At 38.8% G+C, this 21,169-nt stretch overlaps 2 protein-coding genes across 3 annotated transcripts in view; one reads left to right on the top strand and one right to left on the bottom strand.

Annotated features, from left to right (window-relative positions):
• TRARG1 (trafficking regulator of GLUT4 (SLC2A4) 1) overlaps positions 1–5,768 on the top strand; it is a 43,774-nt gene extending 38,006 nt beyond the window's left edge. The window contains exon 3 of the mRNA XM_057318138.1: positions 2,904–5,768. Coding sequence (XP_057174121.1) covers positions 2,904–3,277 — 374 coding nt within the window. The 3' untranslated portion in view covers positions 3,278–5,768. The remainder of the gene's footprint in view (positions 1–2,903) is intronic.
• Positions 1,274–21,169, bottom strand: part of GOSR1 (golgi SNAP receptor complex member 1) — a 52,872-nt gene continuing 32,976 nt past the window's right edge. For both annotated transcript variants that reach the window (XM_026517787.4, XM_026517788.4), the window contains exons 7-9: positions 15,275–15,304; positions 8,184–8,266; positions 1,274–5,252 (exon numbers count right to left, since the gene is read on the bottom strand). In XM_026517787.4, coding sequence (XP_026373572.1) covers positions 5,128–5,252; positions 8,184–8,266; positions 15,275–15,304 — 238 coding nt within the window. In that variant the 3' untranslated portion in view covers positions 1,274–5,127. The remainder of the gene's footprint in view (positions 5,253–8,183; positions 8,267–15,274; positions 15,305–21,169) is intronic.

The following is a 21,169-nucleotide window of genomic DNA, read 5'->3' as shown; positions in this document are numbered from 1 at the left end:
ACCGCCACGGCCGGCCGGCCAGCTCTAGAAAGACCTCTGAGGTTCTGAACTGGAAGGAAGGAAGAGTTGAACAGGAAGTTCGATCCAACTAAAGCCATTAAAAACCATTCCTTTTTTTTTTTTAACAACTTCAATGCATTATATTCGTTCTCGTAAAGGAAGTGATTTACAAACGAGTCCTCTTTAAAAGACTAAGCACTTAGCCACTAGTTAGTATTCTTTGGAAATAATCAAGCTGCAGAACTTTAAATAAGATTTAAATGTATCACTTTTAAAACCAGGCAAAACTGGTGGTTCTTTCATAACTTCTCTCATAGTCACAGAGCACAAGTTAAATTACGTTTTGCAAAACTAGCACAGTATTTGGCATCAAAAAGCCCTCAAGATTCAAATCCTTGCTTTCCTGTTCATTCTGATTTTGAGCAAATTCCTGAATCCTTCTGGGCTTGTCCTCTTATCTGTACAAGGCATGGCTGGTCTCACTAACAGTGCAGTTGGATTTTACGTAGGTCTATATGGGGGCGCGCACATACAGGGCTGGAAACAGGTTCGTCGCCAAAAGAAGGTCAGGATCTCAAGAAAGAAAAGGGTACTTTGGAAACTATGTGAAGGGATGAGAGGGAAAAACTGGGGTAGCCAAAACAGAACAGTCCAGTCGGATAAAAAAACCAGAGACGGGGGTGGGGAGTCACTGCTAATGGCGACAGTGCTGCTTTTTGGGGTAATGAAAATGTTTTGAAGTTAACGATGCTGGTTGCACAATATACTAAAACCCATCAGTACACGTTAAAAGGGTGGATTTTATGGTACATGAGTTTTAGTTCAATTATAATGTTATTTTTAAAAAGGATGCAGAAAACATGAATAAGAATATTTTGGAGAGTAATGGCACATGAGGGATTTTCAAATTGTGTGGTGGGGTAGAGAATCAAGCTCTGGTCTGTAGGATGAAAAGTCATTATTTAGAGAGGGTAAGAACCCTTTTCTCTTGCTAAGCTCCACAATTTTACATTTACACCATACCTTCTAAGTTTCATTTTGAGAAGAGATTCTCCTTCACTTCTTGGGCTAAATTATCAGTGGAATGTTCATATGATGTTTCTGAACGACAGGTGACGGGCAGCCTTCCAGTACCTGTAGTGTTTCACCCTGGGTTTTAGGACATCATGAGAAATACTTATTGATACCAAAGATTTCCTAATTATTTTTGCAAACTGAATTGCAAACTGAAACGGTGGTACCGTTTCAATATGAACAACCACAGGCACAACCATTTAGATTTCTAATTTATTATTAAATTACATAACAAAGCTTCTTCTATACAGTCAGAAAATGTACATTTAGATGAGAACAAAAATTAAGTACAAATACAATAAATCTGGTTCCAAGAAGCCATTTTAAAAGCAAAAAAAAAAAATTAGAAAGTGCATTTGGAATAGATTTTTTAAAAATCTGTATTGGCATTTTTCATGAGGAAACATCTTTCATCGTGATAAAGTGTGACTGGAATTGATCTCCCTCCCTAAGAGCTAATAGGATGGGAACAGATGCAAATGCCCTTATACTAAAGTGAGGCATTAGGTACAAAGAAAATGAAATGATCCCTCAAGACACGGCTCAGCTTTGCCTCAGCTTTGTATCCAATAAGCATCCTTCAAAGTCACTTAGTCCTTCCTTATTTTCTTCAGAGAAGCTTAAGGGTATGCAGGTTTATAAGAGAACCACAAGCTTGGTTTATAAAGACCACGAGGAAAAGCTCTGCATCTGAGTAGAGCCCAGGCTAACCCACGTCGGACCCGAAAGGAGAATGGAGCACAATTATTTCACTTTTCTGAGTGGAATCCATCTGTGCCTCAGTTACACTTGCCACAGTTTCGTGTCATCCTACACATGGCCATTTATCCCCCACGGCAAGTTGGAGAACTCGGTCAATGTCTAAGAAATCATATCTGGCTAATGATCAAACAGGAGGTATCAGAAAACCAAAAAGGTTAGTCCAGTTCTTTAAAGTCCTTTTCATCAGATTGAGATTATTAACAGTGAAATAGAAAATCAATGATGGGAATGCAAGTCCAAGACGCCTCAGTCCCACAGAGGCCAAAAGTCATGACATCAAACGGCTCAGTAAGTACATTTTCCTAGTCAGATGTATTCAGCATCCAGTAGGAAAGAACTAAAGTAAATATTATTTGGTTTCAGGTATAAAAAGTGCCTGCGTGATGTCTCCTCTCTTCACTTGTCTGAATTCTTAGGATTTTACTTCCATGCCTGATCTCCAGTAGGGAAAACAGCATTCTCCATACAAGTGAATTTTGGTACAAAGGAGAGAGGAATAGTGGAGAAGGAAAGCCCTTTTCTAACACTAGAAAAATAAAGGCTGAGCAATGCAGGTTACAGGGAATCCTTCAGCATCATTAAACACACTAAGCAGAATACAGAGAGAGCCAGGAGAGATCAACTGAAGCACTTGGGTATCTAGGTTTGAACTTAGTAGTCAATTAAACATTTTTAACTAAAGTTATCAGCACACATAAAACAAAATCTCAGAAGTATACTTTTGGGAATTTTGTCCTTTGTGTTGACAAGGTTTTTCATACTTCCTAGTGAAAAGCAAAGTTTTGAATGGTCACTAAAATGATCCCAAAGATCCATTTTTATATAAGACAATGGCTAAAGGAGAGTAATTTCCCCGAAGAGGTAACTTCCTTCTGACCTCCCAGCTCTAACAAGCAACTTACAGTCGGCCCTTGAGCCTAGCAGCAGGTCTGTAAGGGCAGAAGGGGAAAAAACCAAGATAGTTAAAAAAAAAGTTAAATGGCATGAAACTGAAAAAGTTCTAATCAGCTATCCTGGGATTCAAATCCTCTTCTTGTAAATGGCACACTTCTATTTCCTTATTCCAGGGCTTGTTTCTGCAAGTGAAGGACCCGAAGAGGAGAGGAAGAGCTCTGTCCTCGCTATCCACACTTGCCCTGGGTCACCTCGCTATGGGCTACAGCAGCGGGCGGTTAGTCAGACAGACCTACCCGACACCAACATCTACACCAAGCTTTTTCAACTTCCTTGGAAGAACCAGTTCATTTTCATCAAGAAAATAACCAACATAATTCCATTACTTCATTTAAGCGTAACCCTAGCTGAAAGGCTCATCACCCATCAGAAGCATGTGTTTGCTCAGGGCAGCAAGCTACATCCGCTCAGGCCCTCGGTTTACTCTCACAGTCAGCTTTCACGGATGTACCAAATAACCAGACCAGTGAAAAAGACTGGTGTATAATTAAATAAATAACTTTATTTAGGATACTTCAGATTTTATAAATGCCAACCATATAGCAATGAAAGTCCCATAAATTCTAGCTGAGGCGCAATCACCAATCAAGGCCCTTTGAAAAATCAAAGATAATAATAGTGTCAGGGGAGAGAAGTTTTGTTCTCCCAAAAGAGAATTTAATAAATGAACTTCTCTGATCCTTTAAAGTTCACGCTGGGAAAACTTAAGACTTTCTTTTAAGGGCATCCCCAATCAAGCAACTGATCGATCAACCCATAGTTAGAAAAATAAACCCCACAGTTAAGGAAAACAATGTTATCAAATGCCTTTCATAACCAGGACATAATAAAACTTTGACACCCAGAAGGAGAAACCTCTCAGTTTCCGGACCAGGCCAGGGGTTGGCATAGCCATCAGCCTCTGTATGAATTTCGCCTAAATGTCGTCACCCACACACTGTGATGCAGTTAAGAACTACACGCTAATCTCGTTTTATTCCCTGTGGCACAGTCTGAAGCCAACACCATAAACACCACAGTCAATTCCAATGCTGACGCGCCACCTTCTTTCTTGGTGAGGAGCGTAGACGTTGGTCTTCAAGCTGTTTGTGGTAGTTCAGTTAGACAAGTCGTACATTTACAGAAACGAAGAAATGGTTAAACCTGAAAAGAATTCTGGTGGGTGGTTTAAAAATTTTGTCACTGTCCAGGAATGACAGAAGACCGGTGCAGACAGAGATTCTGTCACATGTATCTTCAACAGTAAAACCATTCTCTGGATGTTTGGAAAATCTTACCAGATTTGGAATGAACAGGTTTTCATAAAACCCAGAATTCCTAGTACATTAGGCAGTAGTTCTCAAACTTTTGCTCCTAGACCATGGAGCATTTACAGATGGAATTACCTGAATGGTGACCCCTCAATCAGTGTCTTTTTACATGTGGCTTGTTGAATAGATCTCACTGAACACTGAGCAGTCCCCTCACTCGGGGTCAATCCTGACATGATGAGGAACTGGTGGGGGCAGTGACAGACATTGGTCATTAGATACTTTTATCATGGTAGAACCGGTATTTCATTTACTTGTAGTAGCAAATATTAATCCAAGGAAGAAATAAATAAAAAATCAAAACAGTGACTGACAAAAAGCCTGTTACTCTTGATGCTTTTCCAGTAATATAGTCAACCCCAGTGTGCATACAATTTACTAAAAGAAGAAAAAAAAAGCAAAAGCTTTTTTGCAGCGTTTGTCTTCTGTTTCAGACAACCTCAACTGTGTTGAAGTTGACCTGTTGGCATCTCAAAGAATCTGTGAAAAATGTAATTTTCCTTGAATACCAAAACAGGGACACAGAGTAGAAATTTATAGCACAGGTTATTAAGAAATGACTTGTGATTTCTCATCATGAGTGTAAAATAAAAGGACAAGAACTATTTTTATTCACAACCCAATCTGGGGGCTAAAAGGAAAGCAGTCTTTGGATACAGAGAAACCTGGTTTTCCGAGGAGTCCAGCTACGAGACCTGGCTCGTCGTCAGCCTTCAACACTACCGCTGAGGCACAGAAACTCTGTTTCTGATCGGTTCACTTACCTCCCGGAAAGACAAAGCAACTGAAAACTTTTTTTTTTTTTTTTTAAACTAAAAACAGAAGGAAATGTGTGTTAGAAAAGATAGCACAGAAAAACTGTGGCTTCAGCTCAACCTGACCACGTCACGGAGTCCACCGCGACCAGTCTTGAATTAATCCCGCCGGCCAGGCTAATCATCAGGACAACCCTCTTCTCCTCCTACTTTCCTTACTCCAGATCAGGGTGTGAAGGCGGTGGCTGTCCAGAGTCCCTGGAGATGCTCCATCAATGGAAAGCATAGAGCAGCAACAAGATGGTGCAGACGCCGATAACAGCGCCCAGGATGAGTGAGTCTCGCCGCTTCCTTAGGTTGACCCGCTGGATCAGGCTGTTCACAGCAGGAAAACGATCTTTGGGAAAGCTTTATTAAGGTCATACCTGAAGAAGCCTCTTTAGTGAAAAGTCACAGTAGTCACAAAAATCGAGATCAGGGTGGTCCAGAAACAATAAATAATGAGAAGAAATACAGGGGAAGACAATTACACTGAGGGAGTCTTTAAAAAACACATGCCCCAGCGGGGAATGTCCTACTGCTCAAGGTCCCAAACAAACTGAGGAACGACTGCCCGGCTTCAGGCCAGGGTGGGAGCCAGTGTGTGAACAGGGGAACAGTGCAGGGTGGGGAGGCACAGGTGCAGCCAACTACCACTGCTACCGCCCCCCTATCCCAACCCCCCACCCCCTCCGTCTCCCCCTCTCCCACCTCGCTCTCTCTTTAAACCCCTTCTCTCAGCAGAGTAGAAGTTTTGCCAGAAGAGTTTTGAAGAAGTAACTGATCCTCTCCTCACAGGGTGATAACCCCCTTAGCATCGGGCAATTGGTGGGAACCAACTCTAGGGTCTGAATAAATCAGTCGCTGGTGAATTATTTAAATTTTTCAATTTACTTTGCAGAAGAAGGTAGGATATGGTAGGAAAGTGGGTTACACTGCTCTAGCTGTTCTACTTGGGAAACGTAAAAAAAAAAGGAAATTTCCAATTTTAGAGGTTTAAAAACAGTCACAACTGTATTTTACTTAGTAGTTCAAAATATCTTCATACTCTCGTTTGTATGCTGTGGACCAAAGCACATGCCCGCACATCCCGTACTGTTCTGCGTTTCCGACAGTATATACCCTGCAGGGGCAGCCTCTCTGCTAACAGCGGTATCCCACCAAAGTCAGGAAAAGCACCAACGAAACCACCTACAATCCCAGAGAGCTGGAATAATACCTCCACCTTGCGACTCCTTACTGCACGTTCCTGCCATTAAACCACTCAGCAGGGACTACATTCGCGTACTTGTACGTTCTACATATTACACGATCGGACCAAAATCTTGAATTTCCCTGTCTACCCAGAATAGAGTGTCACGTACTGTAAGCATTAGTGTGCTTTTTGAATTAATGAAAAAAAATTTGCAGAAATAATTTTTAAAATACACAAGAACAGGAGGGCGCCTGGGTGGCTCAGTCATTAAGTGTCTGCCTTTGGCTCAGGTCATGATCCCAGGTTCCTGGGATGAAGCCCCACGTCAGGCTTCCTGCTCAGCAAGAAGCCTGCTTCTCCCTCTCCCACTCCCCCTGCTTGTGTTCCCTCCTTGTCTCTCTCTGTGAAATAAATGAATAAATAAATAAATAAATAAATAAATAAATAAATAAATAAAATCTTTAAAAAAATACATACAAGCATGAAATAATAGGCAAAAACTTTTACAAGGTACAAATCTCATACAGAGTGAGTGCTTAATCATTTTTTTGCTTAGAAAAGGATCAACAATCCCTTTACAGTACGTAAACTTTTGGCATTAGGAAACCCTGTCTCTAATGGGCACATCTGTGTCCAGTTTTCCTTTAGGGAGTCCCCTCTTTCTTCTACAGTAATCTATTTCAGTCCATGTAATAGTGTGGGCTGACCCCGGAATATGAACAAACTCAGGACTGGCCAGGAAGAATACTTATAGTGACTCTAACTGGGGCAACTCTGGTCCTCTTGAGACTCTTATCTTGGCTGTTAGAAAAGAACCCTCTTTCCATGGGGATATCTGAACTAGTAGAAGGTGACTCTTCTAGCCATCTCTGTCCCATGAGGAGAAAACCTGAGAATGAGGCCAACCACAGGAAAGATAAGAGATCGAATAGGTAGGGGGAAAAGGGAGGAAAGGCAGATTAATAATAAAATCTGACGATAAAATCTGACCTCCTGAATCGAGCCATGCCTTAAGCCAAATTCCACCCATGAATTTTAGATAAATATAAACAAATTAATTCCCTTCTCTCCCCCTTAAGTCAGTCTGCATTAAGTTTCTGTTACTACCTCTCTATGGAGTCCTGACTAATGCCCATTTTATTTGATTTTTTTTGAACACACTTTCTTCTGGAAGTATGATAATTTGATGATACAATGTATATAACTGCTCTGTAAACTGTATAGCCTTATATAAAGTATAAATGATTGTGGATGTGTGGTTTTGTATTTAGGATAACAAAACAGGAACAAAATTCACAAAAAACTGGAAAATATCAATACACTTCAGGATACTCCTTAGGCAAATAAGTATCAAACTAAAAGTGACCTTAAATTATCTAGGACCAGAAGACACTCAACTTTTGAAAATTATAGGTCCTTCCTCCTTTAGTAACTGGGAAAGAAAACTTTTTTTCTCCAAAAGGCGTGACTTCTCAGAGAGTAAACAAAATGTTTCGGAGTAGCAGGCTTACCAGTTTTCCCACTGGGTTTCATGAAGTATTAGTAATCCTAATTCAAGAAACTTAAGAATTGAAATGGTAGAGGTCACAATAAACCATCCTAGCATTGAGCTTGTGCATGAAGAGCCACATGAAAATACTCTGTCGGCAGTTACAACTCCTCTACATGTGTGGCTGTCTGTCTCCTTCCTTCCTCTAAGCGTCTGCTACTGACTTAATTCTCCAAACTGGAAAAAGTAAGAAAAAGCATGTCATTTACAATGTTGAGATAAGAATAATATCTACTGTGGCATTCTAACATGGATTCAAGAGCTTTTAAAATGTAAAATAATTTTGTGAATAATTGGAAAATTCACATTTATAATTTTTTTCTAAATCTGCTAATATCAGACTTCTGGTGTAGAATCTTTTCCAAATGGCACTAAACAGTACCAACTTTTATAAAGTAGGAATGCAAGGCACATTCATATTATGTAACTACTAATGGCCTCTCTGCTATTGGTGATGGCAACCTGACCCCCCCCCCCAAAAGGCATAGACACCCCTCCCCCCCGCCCACAAAAACCTAGGGACTTCAAACTTTCAAAAAGGATACTGGCCAAAGTATTCATTTTGCTCTGAATCGACTTCAACATTCCTCTCTGGGAAGTCATATTTTCTTTTGTTGCCATAGCAATGCTGAAGGGGGAAAAGAGAAGATAATTACACTGGCATTTAAAATTATCCTGCGTGCATGGATCCATCATACCCTTAAAAAGTGAGCAGAAAACTAAGATAAGCAACATCATCTTGAAAAGCACGGGCAGAAAAAAAAATCACTTTCCAAGTCACCTTCACACTGTCCTTTTCCTAAATGACCACTCCATCCCCACTGCTTTTCTCCGATGTCTTTTTCGACAAGGCAAGTAGGCCATTTCCTGTGATTTTCCACAAAGCAACAAATGAAATGACAGACAAATCACCATTACAAAAGCTTCTTAAAATGGTGTTGAAAGGGGCGACCAGGTGGCTCAGTCAGTTAGGCATCTGCCTTTGGCTCAGGTCATGATCCCAGGGTCCTGGGATCAAGCCCCATGTTGGGCTCCCTGCTCAGCGGGGAGTCTGCTTCTCCCTCTCCCTCTGTTCTCTCTCTTTCTCTCTCTTTCTCTCTCTCAGCTCTCTTTGAAATAAATAAATACATACATACATACATAAATAAATCTTTAAAAAAAAAAAAACACAAAGGTTTTGAAAGGGGCCAGCACTAAAATATCCTTAATCAGGAACTGTTGAGAGGGAAGTAGGAAATTACGATCATAAAAATAGAACCAAAAGTGTAATATATCACAAAATATTCATATATAACTAGTCCTTAATTTGTGAAAAGATTATGTTCCAGAATTCTACTTGAGAATCAACTAGGCAGATTTTTTTATTTTTATTTTTTAAAGATTTTATTTATTTGACAGAGAGAGCACAAGCAGGGGGAGCGGCAGGCAGAGGGAGAGGGAGAAGCAGGCTCCCCAAGGAGCAGGGAGTCCAACATGGGGCTTGATCCCAGGACCCTGGGATCATGACCTGAGCCAAAGGCAGATGCTTAACCAACTGAGCCACCCAGGCACCCCAACTAGGCAGATTTTAGGAGACACATTCAACATTTTGCTGGGTTTCCAAGCCAGGTGACAAAAGTTACACGTTCACTAAATGACTTCGAGAGATGGGAAAAAGTCCCTTCTCTTACAGAGACTATAGTCTCTTCCATGTGACTATTCTGATGTACTGTTTAAAAGAATCTCAGTTATTATTTTTTGGCTATCACTGCCAGGGTTAACTTGCAACAGCCTTATCTCCCTGGACATTAGAAATCTAGAGGGCAGGGTCAGTGTCCATTTTGATAAGTAACACACAGGGGAGTGCTGTGGATACTGATGTTATAAAAAACAGCAGGAAACAGAATGTTCTTGAAGAATTCTGAAAATATATGAAACATTAAAAAAAAAAAAGCAACAGATATGAAGAGATTCTGGGAAGATAATGATCAGAGCACAAATTCCTGACCTCACCTCTGGTCTAATTTCCTCCACGGAGGAACACAAGAACGAGGCAGATATGAAGGGGAGGGATCCATCTGAGATCCCAAGTTCTTCTGACATCTCCAGGGAAGAAAGCCAGGTAGGCTATACTCTCTCGAGCAAGGGAGGAACCAATGAACTGATGGCAGGGAAGACTAGATTTTTCTTCAAGCCTGGGGCAAAGACCTAGGTTTCACTGCATCCTGAGGAACCCAGAGCACTGAAGAGATGGACCTGCCTGCGTGGGAGCTGCAGGGGTGGGCTGAGCTGCTCCCGGGACCTGCAGCTGGTAAAGGGCTGCGACGCACGACCAGAGAAACCTCTAAGCCGAGAGCTGACAGTCCCCCAGCTGGTGTGAGGGCCAGCTCTGCGGAAGAAAAAACTGCTGCGCCATCCATACCACCTGTAGGCCTCTGCTTAGGGGTCTCTAAGAGCCCGACCTATCTGGGAGCTGACTGCACATACTTCCGAACAAGCAACAGCAGGTGTCCCACTGGAGGAAATGCTAGAGGGAGTACTCAAAGCAAATGGTGAATCGAAACTGAAATGTCAAGATTTGAGGAGGCAAAGAAGAAACAAAAGTATGTGAGGAGATAGATAAAAGGATATATATTAGAGCATGGTTTTATAATAAAAGACAAACACACAAAAACACACCCCCCCAATGGAAACATTATTGGAGTGGTTTAACAGATTACGATATAACCATACCATGAAGTCATATTTGGTTATTAAAAAGAATAAGATGGCATTATTTCTATTAATCTGGAGGGATGTTTATGATATACTGAATGATTAAAGCAAGATACAGAATATATAAAGTATGAATCCTTTTTCATTTCAAGCAATAAAACATCTTTGTATATGTCTGTACGGCAGTGAGAGCATATTCGAAAGATATTAACAACTGTCAGTTAATACAAGTTACTCAGGGGATAAGAATGGAGGGACATTACCAGGAGATTAACTTTTTCTTTTTCTTTATATATTTTAGTTTTAAATTGTTACGATAAGAACATTGTACTTTTCTAAAATATACATATCTAATAAAGAAAATCGAAAAGCAAATTGCAGGAATTCCACCTGAGTGACTAAGAAATGTGAGTAACATTAGCAGCACCAAATCTACTACAGTCAAGCAATGATTTATAGAAGTTTTTCCCGGATCCTAGAAAAGATCAAGAATTGAGGGGACCATATGTCTCTGAAGGCAAAACTGTGCAATAGGGCTAATGATGGAAATTCTTAGACATCTGTACAAGGAACTTCCCTGAACCATGAAGTCAGATGACTGCCCCCAGTTCGGTAGAAGAGCTAACCCAGGAGAGACCTCAGAGATGCTGACCCTTCGAAGCTCCCAACGAAACAGTCAGGCCAGGCCCCCTTCTGATCATCCACTGTGAGGCCTACCAATTGGCAAGTGTCCCACCACCCCTGTACACAGGACGAGCTTCCAAATACTGGATTTTGGAGCCTCACCCTTAAATATGAACAAAGAACCAAGAATCACTACAAGTTTGAGAAGAGCCTCTAATGAGAGGCAGAGATCCAAACCAATCAACCAGCACACAGAAAAGTGAATCTGAGGAAACAGAGGCAGTAATAGAAGCTCGAGAAACTCTAAAATCAAATTATATATTCAATGTCTTCAGAGAGAGAAAAGAAGGCACCACACCCATGAAACACATAAATATATGTATATATGCATGTGTGTGTATGTGTGTTGTAAGAGGGCACCCACCCCTTAGAAAAGAGCTGGTGTAAATTTAAAAAAAGAATGTAAATTAAAATGTAATAAAAGTGTCAAAAGGACAAACTGAGTAAACCCCTCAGAAAGTAGAAAAAAAGATAAATGGATAACGGAGAAAAGGTAAGACAGGAACAAGAGAAGGCCCAACATATTTATTATTTTTTATTTATTTATTAGATTTTATTTATTATTTATTTAGCAGAGAGACAGAGAGAGCACAAGCAGGGGGAGCGGCGGGCAGAGGGAGAGGGAACAGCAGGTTCTCCACTGAGCAGGGAGCCCGACACGGGGTGCGATCTCAGGACCCTGGGATCATGATCTGAACTGAAGGCAGACGCTTAACGACTGAGCCACCCAGGCGCCCCTATTACCTTTTAAAATTAAAATCAAAAACAAGAAAACAGAACAGTGAAAAAGGAGGTGGGAAAACGACAGTTTAAGAAAATTTCCCAGAACTGGACATGAGTTTCCAGATGGTAGGAGCCCACCCAATGCCCAGGGCAATGAACTGGAAAAGATGCATGCTAAGCTTACTATGGGGAGGTTAAAAAACACCCAAAACATGGGGAAAATAGGATGACCCTAAAAGCTTCCAGAAGAAAAAAGCTCATTACATACGAAGGACCAGCTATCTTAACCGGCACTGGACTTAAAAAATAATACTGAAGGGGTACCCAGGTGGCTCAGTCAGTTAAGCATCTGCCCTTCGGCTCAGGTCATGATCCTAGGGTCCTGGGATTGAGCCCCATGTCGGGCTCCCTGCTCAGGGTGGAGCCTGCTTCTCCCTCTCCCTCTGCCTGCCGCTCCCCTGCTTGTGCTCTCTCTCTCTCTGTCAAACAAATAAAATCTTTAAAAAAAAAAAAGTACTGAAAATAGCACCTTCAAAAATTTCAAAATTATTTCTAACCTAGAATTCTCTAACTTAGCTAAGCAATGAATCAAGAATAGATGTGAAAAGTTCAAAATTGTACCTCCTGTTCTTTCTCAGGAAACTACTAAAGAATGTGGTCCAGCATAATGAGGGAATAAACTAAGAAAATGGGAGACACTGAATTCAAGAAATAGGTGATCCAATAAAGGAGATTATTTGAAGGTAACAGGGAAAAGCACACCAGGACCAGTGCAGTGGCGCAGGCCTGGAAAACAACCAGACAAGAGTAAAACAGAAGGAAGCAGTCAATGTTAACTTTACACTGAATTTTAAATCCCAAAACCAAAGAGAATACAAGAGTCGAAACTAACAACATCCTCTGCATCATTAGTTCTTATTCATAATTATGTCTGTGATGGAATATGATACATTTAAAATGTGGTTGTTTTAACATAAATTTATAATGTACTTTTAAAAACGGGTATTATGATCTTGTATAAAGTAACACAATTTCATTTAAAGCGAGGCTAAGCTTCTGAAGGCAATCTTCGAATCATATATGCCTCTGTTTTTTACACTGGGACTATCACCATCTCCCACGCACTTTGACTCAGAAGTAGATAAAGAAGATTAAAAAATAATTTTCACAAAGCACTTCGTATTCCTTGGAGAATGGATATTGTCATCATACATTATGTTATTATCTTGTTGAATATGCATGATTGCCAGTACCACACAGAGTATATCTGGACATACTTTCTCATCTCATTGCATCATTCGGATTCAAGCTGAGTGAAGTCTAGGTTGTTATTTCAAGGATCAAATACTCGGAGGCAAACATAGGCTCCAAATAATACATAATGCTTTTAAAATGATAAATCATTGATGTGCTTACTGGAACCTTCTTACCTGCTCTGTACACTAAACTCAGACACATTTTTTCAATGACAGACAATACTAGTTACACACTTAAAGCTTAAGAATAAATATTAAAAATATTAGTTCTTTTCAATTAACTGATGCCAGAGTCTATATTCAGTTGTGCACATATTCTTAAAATCTCCAAAAGGAAAAAGTAAATTATTACATATAGAATATGCAAAAATAATTATCTGACACTTAAATTTTATATTATCTATAAGTAATCATAACTAGCTTAAGAGTCAAGAAAATTTCACCTGTGATACCTATCAGATTTTGAAATAAAGGGAAATAGTAAAATAAAAAAACCTTGTAATTACATTTTTTTTTTTGCTTTTTAACTAGCAAAATAGTAGTAGCAGTGATTCAATGGTTCTCAAATGTTCCGATGTGAGGAAGTACTCCAAATTTTTATACTCATATTACCAGCCCTTACATAGGTCAGCTTTGAGTTGAAAAGCTTAACTAAGGCAGCCTGGCCCGAAGAAGATCAGGTAGAAAAAGGAGGAAATAACAGGAAGAAAAAACAAAAAGGATAACAGGAAAACTTTTAGTAAAAAAATCCTCGGCAAACGTGATTTTACTTTATGTGCTGATGAAAGGGGAGTCACAAGGAAAATATTTCAGGTGACAATTAGGCAATGGTGCGAAAACTTTGTTCAGATGGACAACTCAGTGCGTGTAATTTAAACAAAATCTCCAGATAACTGCATATTATTTTAAGAGATTATACTTTATTAAATAATGATGGAAACATTACAACCTACTGAATAAAGTAAGAATTCATGAGTCCATATCAATATAAATACATATTTAAAATATGAACGATGAAATATTTAGTGATAGAGAGGCCTCATGTCTGCAATTTATATTTAAATAGCTTTAAAAAAAAGTGAAAAAGCAAATGTGGCAAAATGTTAAGGTGGGGAATCTATGTAAAGGGCATATGGGAATTCTTTATACTACTGGAAGTTTTCTGAAATCTGAAATATCATTAAATAAAAAGATTTTTAAAAGTTTGCATTAATAATACAGCTATTACATACAGATTACCTAGTAGCCAGGCATTGTATTAGGCATTTTACCTCATACTATCTTTAATCTTCACGATCATCTTTTAGGGTAGGTATTATCATCAATCCCTGTTTTTTAAACACATAACAAAATGAAGGCCCTGAGCAACTTATCCAAGAACAGAGATCTGGTAAGCAGCACAAACCAAATCACACTCCAAAGCTTGTACTCTTTCTACGAGGTGGTAAATATAATAGTCGTTAAGTAGAGAGCTCTGGTTCTAGAATTAGAGAGATTCAGATTTGAGGATTTGAATCCTCAACATAGTGTATTAGCTGTGACCACAGGCAAATTACTTACCTTGATTTCTTTTTTGTTTTGGCCACAGTGTTTATTTCATGGGTTACTGAAGAAATTAAATAAATGAGGCATGTAAAGCACAATACCACGGCCGCCGGTAGGGGTACGTATGTTTGGTGACGTTTCCATGTACTTCATTATACCTTTCCTGAAAAATGCTTTAGATACTGCTGAATTCTAAACTGTAGAGATCATATCTAGTTCGTTTACTTTTTTACTGTCATAAGATAGTATCTAAAAATTCACCAAACCTAGAGAATTAAGCAGGTCAAACCAACAAATAAATGTCCCTTATCTTAAGCAATACAGTGTTATTACAGGTAATGCTAAATACTATTGCAGAAGATTTTCTGCAGCTGCTGTGACAGAAACCAAATCTACATAAATGGCATAAATAAGACATTTACCAAATCACATGCCTAAGATGGTTTTCCATTAAAAAGGGAGAATGAAAAAATTGAAGCTGAAAGTACTGAAAATGAATTAATCAGAAAAATTAACCTAGGTAAATCAGCCTAATTCTAGAAACAATTATTTTGGGCTTCAAATGTCTCTAATAAGAGAAGGATGCAGTAAAAATACATCACGATCTAGTGAAATTCCCATCTTTAAGAATGATAAATTAATTTTAACTCTAGTTACAGGGTTAACCTCATCTGTTCACGTATGTTGCAAGCAAACAAAAAACGCACTGAAGTAAAACAACATTTTTTTCCTACCTTATTGTCTCTTCTATCAGACGATCTGAGCTGCAAATAAAATGGAAATTAAAATTCTGAAATTATTAAGGCACATTTAAAATTTGTACTTAATTTTTCTATATTTTAGAGATTAATTCTCAGCCACTTACATAAACAGAATACCCAAGTCTTTTGAAAGCATCTGGAGAATATTCTGGGCTCTGAAATAAATGTAACTCATCCACACATATAATTTCCATCTTACTTGTGTTTGTTAGCTTAAATCTATTTCTTCCACAGGGATATTTGATGATTAAAGACAGAACAGTTTTAATGACAGCATAAAGAAATAAAACTTCTTTAATCTAGATAGCTCACACTTGTCACCACCATCTATTCAAAACTTAAGAATTACAACCGACTTGTTGAGACAGGATAAGGAAATATAGTTCTGATGCCTATAAGTAGTAATTATTTACACCTTAAAGTTCCTTTCATTTTTGGGAAACATTTTTTTTTGTTTTGTTTTGGAAACGAAACTAAATTTCAGCCTACAAACTTTACAATTCAACAATGTGAATAAAGACACTCCATGCACCTTTGATCTGTAAAATGCACTCGAGAGAAAGAAGGCTATTTTAGGGAGGAATTCATAGGTATCAAAATTGCTAAGGTGCTGCTCTGCGGCCCAAAGCAGGAGAACTCCCTCCGAGGCGTCTGCATCTGTTCAGCACTGCGCAAGGTGCACAGCGCGTTCTCAACTGAAGACCTGCATATTTTTTTTCTAACTATTTCTTTCCAAAAGAGTTTCTACATTCACTGTATCAACTAATAACTGGAGGTTTCATAATAAAGTAGTGGGCCAGGAAATCTAAGTTAATGCAGGAATTAGGGGACAAAGATGAACTTTAAAAAATGTCATAAATATCTTATATAAGCCCTGTTTTGGAAACCATTAAGAATTTCAAAAATAACATGGGGCAACTGGGTGGCTCAGCCAGTTAAGCATCTGACTCTTGGTTTTGGCTCCGGTCATGATCTTGGGGTCGTGAGATGGAGACCTGAGTCGGGCTCCACGCTGGACACGGAGCCTGCTTAAGATTCTCTCTCTCCCTCTTCTCCTGCTCCTCCCCACCCCTCTCCCCCTCTTAAAAAGAATTTAAAAAATAATCAAAATTGCAAAGATAGTTGGAGGAATTTAGAGCCAGACTATGTGGCTTTTGAATGCTATCTCTACCACTTACTAGCTATCTGACATTAGGTAAATTACTCTATGGTTAAATTTTCTCACCTGTAAAATGGGAATGATAAACAAGCAAAAAAACAAAAACAAAAACAAAAAACAACCCCTACTTGTTAAGAGGAATAGAGAAGTTTATATACAGTGATGAGAGCAGAATCCGGTATATGGTAAACACTAAGTATTTTTTGCTATTATTACAGTAGTTTCTCAGTAACTATGGACTGATTCTAAATCTAAGCATAAAGTTGATATAAATTTCCATATAAATCCATTGCTGTGGTGAATTCTATTGATAAGTATGCATTTATTTTATTAACAAATGTGTATGGAAGTGCCCTGGAAGAGAATGCATCAGACAGGGGCCACCAAGATAAGGTACTAACCTCTACAGACCTTACTATGGAGACAGACAATACAGACGCCTACAGGTATCTTGGTAAGGTGGTCATAAACTCACAAAAGAGGGAGTGGTTAACTAGAACTGGGTTAACAGCTTCTTGTTCAACACAATGGTTTGGTTGACTGTCCTCATTACAGCCTTTTAGCATATCGAAAGGCAAAAAAAATAAGACATTTTAAGATGCAAGAAGTGTAATATGAAAGTAAATAATTACATTGCCAATCTCAGCAAGCCAGTTTTTTATTTAACTTTTATTTATTTATTTGAGAGAGAGAGACTGTGTGCACACAAGCAGGGGGAGTGGCAGGCAGAGGGAGAGAGAGAAGCAGACTCCCCACTGAGCAGGGAGCCCAACATGGCACTCAATTCCAGGACCCTGGGATCATGACCCAAGCTGAAGGCAGCCACTTAACCAACTAAGCCACCCAGGTGCCTCCAAACCAGTTTGTTTTATTTAAAGATTTTGTTTATTTATTTGAGAGACAGCCAGTGCCAGAGTGAAAGAGAGAGCACAAGCAGGGGAAGGGGCATAGGGAGAGGGAGAAGCAGACTCCCTGCTAGTCTCCCCTTATCCATGAGGGATACATTTCAAGACCCTCAGAGAATGCCTGAAACCATGGATAGTACGGAACCCTATGTATACTATGTTTTTTTTTTCCTATACATACATACCTATGATTAAGTTTAATTCATAAATTATGCACAGTAAGAGATTACAATAACTAAAAATAAAATAGAATAATTGTAACAATATCCATAATAACAGTAATGTGAACGTGATCTTTCATTCTCAAAACATCGTACTGTACTGTACTCACTCTTCTTTTTGTGATAATATGAGGTGATAAAATGCCTATGTGATGAGATGAAGTGAGGGGAATGAATAGTAGCATTAGGCTACTACTGACCTTCTGACAATATGTCAGAAGGAAGGTCATCTGCCTCTGGACCACAGTTGACCACAGGTGACTGAAATCATGAAAAGCAAAACCACAGGTAAGAGGGGACTACTGTAAGGCCAATATTCCTGATGAACACAGATATAAAAATCCGCAACAAAATGTCAGCAAACTAAGTTTAATACATTAAAAAAGGGTCATACACCATGATTAAGTGGGATTTATTCCAGAGATGCAGACGGTTCAACATCTACAGTCACTGAATGGGATACATCACACTAACAAACTGAAAGGTAAAGTCATGATCGTCTTAACAGATGGAGAAAAAGCACCTGACAAAATTCAACATCCGTTTATGATTAAAAACTCTCAACAAAGCAGGTACAGAGGAGATGTACCTCAACATAAGGGCCACACAGGACAAGCCCACAACTAATATCATATCTATGAGGACAAGCTGAAAGCTAAAATCAGAAACAAGGACGCCCAGTCTTGCCACTTTGATTCAACAGTTTTAGAAGTCCTAACCAGAGCAATTAGGCAAGAAAAAGAAATAAAAAGCATCCAAATTGGAATGAAAGAAGCAACCGTCACTATGTGCAGGTGACATATTATATATAACCAGGTATTTATATATATAGAAAACCCTGAAGACTCAATCAAAACACTGTTAGAAGCAGAAGCGCCTGGGTGGCTCAGTGGTTAAGCATCTGCCTTCAGCTCAGGTTATGATCCTAGGGTCCTGGGACCGAGTCCCACATCAGGCTCCTTGCTCTGTGGGGAAGCTGCTTCTCCCTCTCCCCCTGCTTGTGCTTTGTCAAATAAATAAATAAATAAAATCTTAAAAAAAAAACTGTTAGAAATAATAAATGAATTCAGTAAAGCTGCAGAATACAAAACCCATGACTCAAAAATCTGTTGTGTCTATACACTAATAATGAACGATTAGAAAGAGAAATTAAGAAAATCCCATTTACAATCACATCAAAAAGAACAAAATATCTAGGAATATATTTAACCAAGGAGGTGAAAGACTTTCATACTGGAAACAAGACATTAATAAAAGACATTGAAGAAGACATAGATAAATGGAAAAAAGAATCCATGCTCATGGATTGGGAGAATTAGTATTGTTAAAATGTCCATACCACCGAGAGCAATATGTAGATTCAATGCACTTCCTACCACAATTCCAATGGCATTTTTCACAGAAATGAAACAAACAATCCTAAGATTTGTAAGGAATCATAAAAGACCCTGAATAGCCACAACAATGAGAAAGAAAAAGTGAGCTGGAGGCATCATGCTCCCTGATTTCAAACTATATATTACAAAGCTATATTAAGGGGCAGCTGGAAGGCTCAGTCGGTTAAGCATCTGCCTTCTGATATGGTTGTGATCCCAGGGTCCTGGGATTGAGCCCCGCATCGGGCTCCTTGTTCAGTGGGGAGTCTGTTTCTTCCTCTCTCTCTGCCCCCCCCATGCTCTAATAAATAATAAAAGAAATCTTTAAAAAAAAGCTATAGTAATTAAAATAATATGGTACTAGCATAAAAACAGATATAGATCAGTAGAACAGAACAGAAAGCCCAGAAATAAACCCACACATATACAGTCAGTTAATTTATGACAAAGGAGCCAAGAATACACAATGCAGAAAAGACAGTTTCTTCAATAAATGGTGTTGGGGAAACTGGACAGCCACATGCAAAAAATGAAACTGGAACACTATCTTACAACATACACAAAATCAACTCAAAATGGATTGGAGACTTGAACATAAGACCTGAAACCATAAAACTTCTAAAAGAAAATGCAGGCAGTAAGCTCCTCGACACAGATCTTGGTGATGATTTTTTGTATCTGACACCAAAAACTACAAAAGCAAAAATTAACAAGGGGAATTACATCAAACTAAAAAAATTCTTTTCCCCTCAAACTAAAAAATTTCTGTACAGCAAGGGAAACAATCAACAAAATGAAAAGGCAACTTACTAAATGGGAGAAAAATATCAGCGAATCATACATCTGATAAGAGGCTAATATCCAAAATATGTAAGGAACTCCTACAACGCAGTAGCAAAACAAAAGAAAAAACACCAATCTGAATAAAAAATGGCATAAAACCCGAACAGATATTTTTCCGTAACATACCAATGGCCAACAGATAGATGAAAAGATGCTCTACATCATAATAATTAGGGAAATGCGAGTCAAAATCACAGTAAGATATCACCTCATACCTGTTAGAATGGCCATTATCAAGAAGACTAGAAATAACAAGTGTTGGAAGGATGTGGAAAAAAGGGAAACCTTGTGCACTGCTGGTGGGAATATAAACTGGTGCAGCCATTATGGAAAACAGTATAGAATTTCCTCAAAAACTAAAAATAGAACTAACACATGATCCAGCAATTCCACTTCTGGGAACTGAAATAAAAAGCAAAAAATAGAAAGCAAAATACTAACTCAAAAAAATATATGCACCCCCATGCTCACCACAGCATAATTTACAAAAGCCAAGATATGGAAACAACCTAAGTTCACATAACAGGAGGACGGATAAAGAAATTGTGATATATACAATGAAATATTATTCAGTGGTAAGAAAGAATGACATATTGCCCTTTGCAACAACATGGATGGACCATGACAGCATTATGCTAAGTGAAATAAGTCAAGACAGAGAGAGATAAATACCACATGATCTCTCTTATATGTGGAATGTAATATATATATATATATATATATATATATTTATTTTTCCCTCCCTTGCTCTCTGCCCCTCCCCCCCATTTGTGTGGTCTCTCCCTCTGTCTTTCTCGATCACTCTCTCTCAAATAAATAAAATCTGGGGACACCTGGGTGGCTCAGTTGTTAAGCATCTGCCTTCGGCTCAGATCATGATCTCAGGGTTCTGGGACTGAGCCCCACGTTAGGCTCCCTGCTTGGAGGGGAACCTGCTTCTCCCTCTCCCACTCCCCCTGCTTGTGTTCCCTCTCTTGCTATCTCTCCGTCAAATAAATAAATAAATAAATAAATAAACTAAAAAAAATTAAATCTTTAAAAAAAGACAAAAATTGAATGATGACTGCGAACAAGGAAAGAAGTTACCAAATCTGAGAAAGAATAAAGAAATTATAAGAGCATTCGTATGTTCATTCTTTGGAGTGAAGGGTCAAAGAACTGCTGAGTCTAGAATATAGATAGTCTGTCCTCTATAGCTGTTTAAGTTGCTTCCTAGAACGATAAAATTTAGAATGGAGTGATCCTCCGGTGACATGCAGGTTGCTAGATGAGAGGAAAGGGGAAGGATAAAGAGATGGAAGGAGCCTTAAGAGTACAGATTTTTATTTTATTTTTTTTAAAAGATTTTATTTATTTATTTGACA

The sequence above is a fragment of the Ursus arctos genome, unplaced genomic scaffold, assembly GCF_023065955.2.
Source record: "Ursus arctos isolate Adak ecotype North America unplaced genomic scaffold, UrsArc2.0 scaffold_24, whole genome shotgun sequence".
NCBI classification, from domain to species: domain Eukaryota; kingdom Metazoa; phylum Chordata; class Mammalia; order Carnivora; family Ursidae; genus Ursus; species Ursus arctos.
Note: the sequence above shows the minus strand (reverse complement) of the source record. Positions and strands in the feature narration are given on the sequence as shown.